This window comes from Pelophylax lessonae (assembly GCF_965119305.1).
Source record: "Pelophylax lessonae genome assembly, chromosome: 9".
Taxonomy (NCBI): domain Eukaryota; kingdom Metazoa; phylum Chordata; class Amphibia; order Anura; family Ranidae; genus Pelophylax; species Pelophylax lessonae.
The window spans coordinates 84393784-84404699 of NC_138776.1; the positions used below are offsets into that span (position 1 = coordinate 84393784).

The following is a 10916-nucleotide window of genomic DNA, read 5'->3' on the forward strand; positions in this document are numbered from 1 at the left end:
AATAAGGTAAGGAGACTTGCGCTACATCTGCAGAACTCTAGTGGCACCACAATGATCAGCATATTAATACAAGCTAAGGATATTTGTGCTACATCTCCAGAACTCTGGTGGCACCACAAGGATCACCAAAACAGGCAGACTTGTGGTACAGCTCCAGACTTTTGATTGCACCACAATGATCAGTATAGCAAACAAGCTAGAGGGACTTGTGCTACATCGCCAGAACTCTGGTTGCACCACAAGGATCAGCATAACAAGCAAGCCTTGGAGACTTGTGGTTCCTTACTATTCTAAAGTTGGTTCCTCACTTCAGATAAAACAACACAAAATAAAGATGAAAGAAAGCAGGCACATTGGTTCTCACCTGCACAAGCCAGTGTAGAGTCTCCCCAAAAAATGGCCAGCCCATGGAGCCTTTGGGAAGAGGCAGCGTGTTAGCCCTGTCCCTGGTGCTGTGCCATCTGAAGGACCAGAGCTGGTGGGACACTGCCAGGAGAAGCGCCAAGGACAAGACTGATGTGATCGCAGCTTCCAAGAATGATATGTAATTGAGGTCTGTACTCAGAAACATTTTCTGCCCTCCTCTGAGTTGCAAAGCTTCAGCTTGAGGATCTTGTGGTGGGATTAGTGTCACCTCCAACTGTACAGTGATTAGTTGTGGAAAGAGCCAGTCACTTGGTGCTTTAATTGACAGTGGGAGGCGGATCTACACTTCGGGATGCTTAACACTTTGATTAGTCTATGAAGAAATCCAAAGCATGCAAAAGAACACAAACATGTCTTATAACCATGGACAATTCTATCTGCACTTCTTTTCAATAAATGTTAAAAAAGTAAAAATTAAAAAAAATAAAATAAATAAAAAAACAACAAATTCAGTGGGTGATCTATTTAGGTGACCCCCTCCCAAAAATGAGGTATTTTTAGTCTAGGAAGAAATAAATAGTCAGGTCTTAGAACGCAGCTATGATGATTATAAGGGCTAAAATTGCAGCTTTCATGTTTTTATTATATATTTGGCATGCTATGGGGAAGAGATATATTTAGTCTTCTACAAAAAGAAAAAAAAACTCTCATAAGGAAGTTTTTGACTGATAAGATTTATTTCTGAAAGATAAAGGGGGTTAGCTGCAGGCTATATAGTGCAATTTCCACTTTAATAAACACCCTGCTGTTTCCTTTTAACTCCCAGAAAAAAAAAGAAGTATAGGTAATAATCCAGAAGGGGAAAATGTATTTAAAGCAATTAATGACTTTGCATTCCCCTTTGGAACTTCCTAAAGTTTCATAACAGGTGTTTAAAAAAAAATTAAATAAAATAAGCTTTTTTATTATTATTATTATTTGAGGCTGATGATGAGAAAAGGAATACTCACCTAGCATAGATCTCACCAGGCTGCTCCAGCACAATGGTTGATGTCTTCAATGGGCTTCCTAGTTGATCACTGCAGAGCTCAGCCTGCCTCTTGGCTAGATTTATATACATATTGGCTTAATATACGTTCCACCTTCAGGGGGTGACGTGCTAGTTCTGCATAGTTAAGTAGCTGGGGAAAGGGCTGGGATTGGGCACTGGGGTAGGTGATGGTATTGATTAAAGGAATGTGAGGACTAGGCTGGGAGCTCACAGGGACATTCAGCATTATCCACATACAGTGCATATGATGGGGTCCTCCAGGTCTGGGGTGACTACAAGTCCCAGCCTGCCTGCCTGTACCCTCTGATGTTCTTCTATATGGCTGATTTATCTTTCTCTATTGAAAAAGTACAGTAAGTGATTAGAGAAGGCTTCTGCCTTTAATTGAAGTGTCTGATTACAATTAACGCATATTTATTTTATACACAGAAGGATTTCCTCCTAGCTCTGGTTATTCCAGGTGACACACAAATCATTTCACTTTCTGCAGCTTCCGATCCTTTTCTTCTGTAGGGAGCAGATGATCCCTAATGATTCATATGCCCCTAGCCTAACTTATCTGTATAGGAAGGTGACACAGTGACACCAGCAGAAAGGTGACCGCCTCCTATACTGCAGGAGGGCTGATTAACCCTTCATAGCCCGGGCACTCATCTACACAGCCGGGCTGGTTCTACTGGAAACACCTGTTGTAGTGGCAGAGGGTGATATATGGGATAGAAAATGCCCAGACCGCTGATGATCGCCCTACCTACAAAGCCTGAGCCTGGGGGGACAATGTCCAGACACACATTAGTGGCAGTAATGTCACATTCCTGATAGTAATAATATGCACCTGACAATGACTACTCCGGATGGAAGGAAACAGATTCCAGAACAAACAAAATACTATGGCCAGGGTCAGGTATTGGGGGTTCTGAGGGTAAGGGAGGCACAGCATGGGGGGATTAGGTAGATTATAGGGTCCAAGATTGGGATCTATACATAGATGTCCCACAGGAGGACCTGAAGGGTGACAAACTCTTCAGCTGCAACACATCATAAACCTGAATGACCTGGAGGCATCATCTGAACATAGGTGGATGATTGGAGGGATGAGGATTAAGTAGAAATACTGATAGAGAAGACAAGGGAGATAGATAGATAGATAGATAGATAGATAGATAGATAGATAGATAGATAGATAGATAGATAGATAGATAGATAGATAGATAGATAGATAGATAGATAGATAGATAGATAGACTGTATATGAAATAGAAAGACAGAGAGACCTGGATTGAGTAATTTACATAGGATAGATAGGTAGACGAAAAATAGAGATGGATATATAGACAAGAGAGAGACCTGGATAGAAAGCTTGATTTATATGGATTAGAGAGAAAGACTGAGAGATACCTGGATAGGGAGAGAGTTTGAGTCATTTACATGGAATAGATAGGTAGATTAAAAAGAGAAAGGAGAAGAGAGAGAGCAAAAGAGGAGAGAGAGAGAGAGAGAGAGAGAGAGAGAGAGAGACATAGGGAAAAAGAAAAAACAGAGAGAAAGAAAACAGAGGTAAAGAGATAGATAGATAGATTTATATGGAAACGAGAGAGAGAGAAAGGGAGGAAGATAGAAAGGAGAGAGAGGGGGGGGGAGGGAGGGAGAGAGAGAGAGGGGGGGGGGGGAGAAAGGGAGGGAGAGAGAGAGAGGGGGGAGAGGGAGGGAGAGGGAGAGAGGGGGAGAGAGAGAGAGAAAGGGACGAAGATAGAAAGGAGAGAGAGGGGGGAGAAAGGGAGGGAGAGAGAGAGGGGGGAGAGGGAGGGAGAGAGAGAGGGGGAGAGGGAGGGAGAGAGAGAGGGGGGGAGGGAGAGAGAGAGAGAGAAAGAGAGAGAGAGAAGGGAGGGAGAGAGAGAGAGAAAGAGAGAGAGAGAAGGGAGGGAGAGAGAGAGGGGGGGAGAGAGAGGGGGAGAGGTAGAAAGGGAGAGGGAGAAAGGAGGAGAGGGAGGGAGAGAGAGAGAGAGAGCAAGAGAGAGAGGGGGGGAGGAAAGAGAGAGAAAGGAGGGAGGGGAGAGAGAGAGGGAGGGAGGGAGAGAGAGGGGGAGAGGTAGAAAGGGAGAGGGAGAAAGGAGGAGAGGGAGGGAGAGAGAGAGAGAGCGAGAGAGGGAGGGGGGGGGAGGGAAGGAGGGAGAAAGGGAGGGAGGGAAAGAGAGAGAGGGAAAGGGGGAGAGGGAGGGAGAGAGAGAGAAAGGAAAGAGAGGGAGAGATACCTGGACCAGTTGTATATTGGATAGATAGATAGCCAACAGGCAGAGATAGATATAGACATATGAAAGAGAGATACCTGCATAGGGAGAAAGTGAGTTTGAGATAGATAGAAAGATAGTAAAGGTTTGAAGATAGATATATAGATAGATAGATAGATAGATAGATAGATAGATAGATAGATAGATAGATAGATAGATAGATAGACAGACAGGCAATAGAAAGAAAGATACCCGCATAGTGTTTTATAAGGGACAGACAGATAAATACAAGATGTCATTCAGGGGACAATCTAAAACTACAGCAGGACCCCAGCAATGATCCCACCATCACATTGGCACTGTTTATCTGACACACATGTACTTGGCAGATCAAACTTGCTATAAGAAATGATGGGCACAGTGCTGGATTTTGGCTGCACAGTAAAAAGAGAACAATTGGCATCATTAGACAATATTCCAGCCTCACCGGACTGACATCATACTGATGGTGTTGATTAAGTGGTCTGTTGCCATTGCTGTGCTCATACATTGTCAATTTCTTGCACAATTGTATCAGAACTCCTTGTATTGTATGTCTGTCTGTCCTTGCATGGGTACTGATGCAGGGAGGGTAGAGACAGGAAATAATTGGCTTATATTATAGCCAGTGTATGCCAATTTGGTATGCAGAGCTGGTATTAAATCATTTCTCAAATTGAATATTTATAGCAGAACACTAGCCAGATGTGAAAAAAAAGTCATATATTTATGCTTAATGCAGCTTTAAACAACTAAAGTATTAGAATACTGTCTTTATTTGAGCTTCCTGCAATCTGCACAGCAGCACTCAGATTGGGAGATGTGCTTTTCAAGGCTATTACCTTGTGCCTTTTTGTCAGTCTAACACTGTGAACATGGTTACAGGATGGCCGGATGATGTCATCTGTGTTCTGCTTCTCCTCCATTGGCCAATCAGCAGTCGGGGGCGGTCCTTAAGATTGTTTTGCCCTAACTGCACTAGAAGTCAGGGATCTGGTTGTGCTTTCTAGCAGGAGGCCCACTACACACAACTGGCCATAAAGAATTACAAATCCGTTCACATGTTTGCATTTCTACTGTGTATTTAGCGGTTTGGGATCAGCTTTTAAGTTCTTTGGATTTACACGTGGATGTGATCAGCTTAATGTAAATAATCTCATTAATGTGTTTGAGAAAAAACAGTTTCAGAGTCTAGCTTGTAATAAAAGTGAACCCTACATATGAGAAATGCTGATCTTGTTCAGAAAATATTAGTCTGGGTCACATGCTGATCCTTATGGTTTTTGGATTTTTAAAAAACTGACCCAGAAAACGTATATAAAGCATGAGGGTCAGCGAAAAGTCAGAGAATTTATCAACATGTTTGTTCTGGATCACCGACTCCAAGTACTAAAATCAGTGAGGCCCCATGAAGGCCAGGCAACTAGCATCTAGTATAAGAAGCAGGGCCACTGATAGGGGGGACCACCAGTCCTCTTGTAGGGGGCCCGGGCACACAGGGGGGCCCAACAGCACGGGGAATTGGTGCGGTTGGACGGAGGGGCAATTACAGAAGGAAGCCCTGTGCAGCTCTCTACAACAGCTGAAAGCCAGTTACTCCCACTCCTGCCAGCTTTCAGCTACTGCAGGGAGAGACACAGGGCATCGTTCCTGTAATTGCGTCTCCAACACCAATCCCCCTCCCTGTTCTGCCTGCTTCTGATCCCCCCTTCCCTGTGTGCCCCCATTTCACTGTGCCTCTTCCCCACCCCTCCCAGAGTGCTGCAGGCTTCCCTGTCCTGTAAAAAAATAACAAATTCTAAAAAAAAAAAAAAAAAAAAAATTAAACATTGTAATAAATCATTTAAAAAAATGTAAAATAAAATAATTGGAAACATTTAAAAAAAATTATATATATTTTTTTAATGTAAAAATCTATTAAAAATGGCTAATTCACAAGGGTTCTCTGTTATATTTGTGTCTGCTTATAATGATTTTAGTGTATTTTTAGGGTCCTTGATATGTTCGGGGGGGGGGGGGCCTTGATATATTTGGGGGGGGCCTTTATATATTCGTGGGGGGCCCTGCCAGGTAGGGTGTGCCGGGTCCAATGATTTCTAACAGCAGCCCTGATAAGAGGCAATGGAGGTGTCCATATTTCTCGAAGGTTTACATTAAAGCTGAACTCCGGGAAAATTGAAAAGTGCAGGGATAAATCGGTATGTTATGCTTGTGTGAGCATGCGGATGTGTACCCCATTTCTGAACTTATCTAATAAATCCAATACATACAATACAATAAATGTCCAATACATACAGTGCATGTCCAGCTCACTGTGCAGATTGAAAATCCAAATAATGCTGCTTCTGCACTATGGAATGCATGTGGCATCCTAACAGTTACAAAATAAATTAAAATAATGTGACCAGCAGGCAGCAGCATGATTGAAACAAGGCACACATTCACCAACACACCGCCGATCATCAGATAATATTCACAACTTTTATTGCAGAAAGATCACATCACAATGGAGCAAGTGCAAGGTTTCGGGGGCCGCGCAGGACCCCTTTGTCAGGCATGTGATGTGTGCGATAGGAACATAGGAATATGGACAAGCACCATGATTGCTCACTAAGGAATGAAGTGCGTATGTATGAAGAAAAGCAGCAGGTCTTTGTTCATCGTTCTGTAAGAACAAGGAAGGTAGCATACATAGAGCTATTTATTACTGGCATCAGCATATGAAACTGAATCCAAAAACAGAGAAAAATCACATTTTTATTTTAGGCGTGCCGCTGCATAGCTCACATACACATTTTTACCAAAAGTATTGGGACGCCTGCCTTTACACACACATGAACTTTAATGGCATCCCAGTCTTAGTCTGTAGGGTTTAATATTGAGTTGGCCCACCCTTTGCAGCTATAACAGCTTCAACTCTTCTGGGAAGGCTGTCCACAAGGTTTAGGAGTGTGTCTATGGGAATGTTGACCATTCCTTCAGAAGTGCATTTTTGCAGTCAGGCACTGATGTGGACGAGAAGGGCTGGCTCGCAGTCTCTGCTTTAATTCATCCCAAAGCTGTTCCATTGGGTTGAGGTCAGTAATCCGTGCAGGTCAGTCATGTTACTCCACCCCAAACTCATTCATGTCTTTATGGACCTTGCTTTGTGCACTGGTGCACAGTCATGTTGGAACAGGAAGGGGTCATCCCCAAACTGTTCCCACAAAGTTGGGAGCATGAAATTGTCCAAAATGTCTTAGGATGCTGACGCCTTAAGAGTTCCCTTCACTGAAACTAAAGGGCCAAGCCCAACCCCTGAAAAACAACCCCACATCATAATCCCCCTCCACCAAATGATTTGGACCAGTGCACAAAGCAAGGCCCATAAAGACATGGACGAGCGAGTTTGGGGTGGAGGAACTTAATTGGCCTGCACAGAGTCCTGACTTCAACCCAACGGAATTAATTAGAGCGAAGACTGCAAGCCAGGCCTTCTTGTCCACATCAATGCCTGACCTCACAAAGGTGTTTCTAGATCTAGAATAATGGTGAAACATTCCCATAGACACACTCCTAAACCTTGTGGACAGCCTTCCCAGAAGAGTTGAAGCTGTTATAGCTGCAAAGGGTGGGCCAACTCAATATTGAACCCTACAAACTAAGACTGGGATGCCATTAAAGTTCATGTGTATGTAAAAGCAGGCACCCCAATACTTTTGGTAATATAGTGTACGTTCAGATGCTGGAGCATAAACTCCACAGCAAACCACGCTTTTGGTAAATTCATTGCATGTACAATTTACCTATGCGCATGTCTCCACTAGGCATCTACTTACTTAGTAAGTACCATGAGGATAGGATTTGGCTGCCTATGTAAATCGATGAGCCGTTGTACACAGGTAGGGTTTATTAAATCAGGGCTAAAGTGTTTACTGGTCTGCGTAAAAACTATATACTCTGGAGTGGATTTACTAAAGGCAAATAGACTTTGCAAGTTCAGTGGCACTCTGGAAATTCAGTTGCTACCGAGCTTTGTAAATGAGGGGAAGTGCTGCTGACTTCCATCATCCAATCATGTTCAAGCAAAAATGCTGTTTTTTTGTTAAAATTTTCCTTGCATGTGATTGGGTATTCTTTGCAAAGTGAGGCTTCCCCTTTACTGAAGCCACTGCACTTGCAGAGTGCAGTGTCTATTTGCCTTGGTTAAACAACCCCTCTGTGTGGCAATTTGAAATGATGATGGCCATGTTCCCTGGCCTACATCTGGCCTTACATAAATATTACTTTAAAGTGGTTGTAAACTGCAGACATGAAATAATTACAAAGCATTTCCCTCTATAGTGTGTGCTTGTCTCAATCCAGAGCACAAAGTGTAATTTCTGTCTGACGTCTCCTTCCCCTGCTATAAGCATTAGTCACTTCTGATGAATTTTCCTGACACCAAGAGAAAAAAGGTGACAGGGGAGGGATCTCCAGCAGATTGACAGCCTCAGCTCTGTTCCTGTGTGCTGTGTGAAGGGGGGCATGTCATTTTCCGCCAATCAACTCTTAGAGCTCTCCTCACTGATGTACCTTTAGCTCTCTGCCCTCTTCTTTTCAGAGCTTAGAGATCTCATGTAAATTCTGAACTTTGAATAGTTGTAGGGGAAGGATGTCTATAGATAAACAGGTGCAACGTATGTAGCAGGATTTGTTTAATCTCAGTGTATCACCTGAGGCCAGTCACTTCACTAGGTATATGTAAGGGTTTACAACCATTTTAGGGCCCATTGCATTGCTGTACATGTGCCAACAAATGTTACACAAGTAGCTGCATTGCAATGCCATTAGTTCCATATGTCACTCCAACTCCAGAGAAGGGCAACTAAACTAATTAGGGGATTGGAGGACCTTAATTATGAAGAGAGTCTGCAATCGCTTGATTTATTCTCCCTGGAGAAGAGAGACGTCTGAGAGGGGACATGATAGCAATTTATAAATATCTCAATGGGGATCTCAGCTTAGAAAAAAAGCTGTTCAGTCGAAGGGATTGCATGAGGACTTGAGGGCATACAATGCGATTAGAGGAGAAGCGTTTTAACCTCAGACAACGTGGAGGGTTCTTTACTGTTAAGGCTACAAGATTGTGGAATTCTCTACCACAAGAGGTGGTTTCTGCGGGTAGTATGGTGGCTTTCAAAAGACTCTTAGACGTACATCTCAAGGATCAGAACATTCAGGAGTATGAGAGATGATTACGGCCACACACACCTACACAGGTTGAACTGGATGGACTATTGTCTTTATTCAACCTCAACTACTATGTAACTATGTAACCCACCAAGGTATTGCATTGCCATGCACCATAGCGTGTTGCATTGCACATTTTGTACTACATCTGTTTTGACATTTGACATCACAGCCAATTATTTTCAATGGGCTGCCTTAACACAGCCAACACTGCAAAAATGTAAATGTACCCTCAATAAATGTAATGTGTACTCCGTAGAAATGCACTATAAAGAGATCCTAGCTGTTACTGTGACATTGTTCTAGCCTCCATTGTATGACACTGATGAAAAGAGTTAACTGTCTGCCTCTTATCAGAGGAGAGGAGGCTGGAGGCACACTGCCCAGGTCCCTGTTCATGCAGTAAAAGTCCTGGACATGGGCATGTGAGCTCAATCAATATACATGTCTTCCTACATTCCCAGCATTATCGGTGGCAGCACAAACATGAAATACACTCGCTAATAATTTATAGCGCCATCAGTATAAATCTCTTTGGAGTTGGAGTCCACTCTCTGATAATTTACGGCTTCAAATGTATCTCCCATGAAGGCCAATTCCCCAGATCACAAACTGCAATAAAAGCAGAGTAGCTGGCCCTGCACACCGCTAAGGAACGCACACTCATCTGCCAACTGCCATTTGGAAAGCCACCAAAGCCAATACTGGAGTAACGCTAAGTGATCGGAGCAGGTTTTATAGAGAACAAAAGAGGAGCATTACGTCAAAATCCGACTTGTAAATAAGGCCAAAGCAGTTACTGTTATTTCTCCGAAGACTGAACAGAAGCTGACTCTGGAAGATGCCACATCTAGGCTTGGACTATCTCAGGACTTCCATGGATTGAGGGACTGCAAGTCTCAGCATGTGCACCAACCTCTAAAGAGCCAATACACAGGCCTGTAACAAAGATCCCAATAGGACCATACCACCTTTGGGTCAATATTGAAAAATATACTGTTGGGATTTTTTAACAATGCTGTAATTTAGATTATTTAAACAGTTGTGCCCAGATTCCTATAATTGACTGAAATGCCTAAATTATGTATGGTATTTTATGCAAATTTAAAGTCCACTTGATTTGCCACACTACATAAATTACATAAATTACACAGCCGGCCTTAATATAACGCAATTGAGCAGGAAATTCTATCTATACTATTATAAACTACTCTAATGGAGTCAAAATGTACAATACTGTACAGTCAGGTCCATAAATATTGGGACATCGACACAATTCTAATCTTTTTTGCTCTATACACCACCACAATGGATTTGAAATGAAACAAACAAGATGTGCTTTAACTGCAGACTTTCAGCTTTAATTTGAGGGTATTTACATCCAAATTAGGTGAAAGGTGTAGGAATTACAACAGTTTGTATATGTGCCTCCCACTTTTCAAGGGACCAAAAGTAATGGGACAGATTAACAATCATAAATCAAATTTTCACTTTTTAATACTTGGTTGCAAATCCTTGGCAGTCAATTACAGCCTGAAGTCTGGAACGCAAAGACATCACCAGACGCTGGGTTTCCTCCCTGGTGATGCTCTGCCAGGCCTCTACTGCAACTGTCTTCAGTTCCTGCTTGTTCTGGGGCATTTTCCCTTCAGCAAGTGAAATGCATGCTCAATCGGATTCAGGTCAAGTGATTGACTTGGCCATTGCATAACATTCCACTTCTTTCCCTTAAAAAACTCTTTGGTTGCTTTCACAGTATGCTTCAGATCATTATCCATCTGCACTGTGAAGCGCCGTCCAATGAGTTCTGAAGCATTTGGCTGAATATGAGCAGATAATATTGCCCGAAACACTTCAGAAATCATCCTGCTGCATTTGTCAGCAGTCACATCATCAATAAATACGAGAGAACCAATTCCATTGGCAGCCATACATGCCCACGCCATGACACTACCAGCACCATGCTTCACTGATGAGGTGGTATGCTTTGGATCATGAGCAGTTCCTTTCCTTCTCCATACT

The 10916-nt window shown here is 42.8% G+C and overlaps 1 protein-coding gene across 1 annotated transcript in view; it reads right to left on the reverse strand.

Moving 5' to 3' along the window:
• The window catches only part of CYP26C1 (cytochrome P450 family 26 subfamily C member 1), a 30067-nt gene extending 29226 nt beyond the window's left edge, over nt 1-841 (reverse strand). Inside the window, exon 1 of the mRNA XM_082269127.1 lies at nt 365-841. Within this exon, the coding sequence (XP_082125253.1) occupies nt 365-571 (207 nt within the window). The 5' untranslated portion in view covers nt 572-841. The remainder of the gene's footprint in view (nt 1-364) is intronic.
• Between the last annotated feature and the right edge of the window lie 10075 nt (nt 842-10916).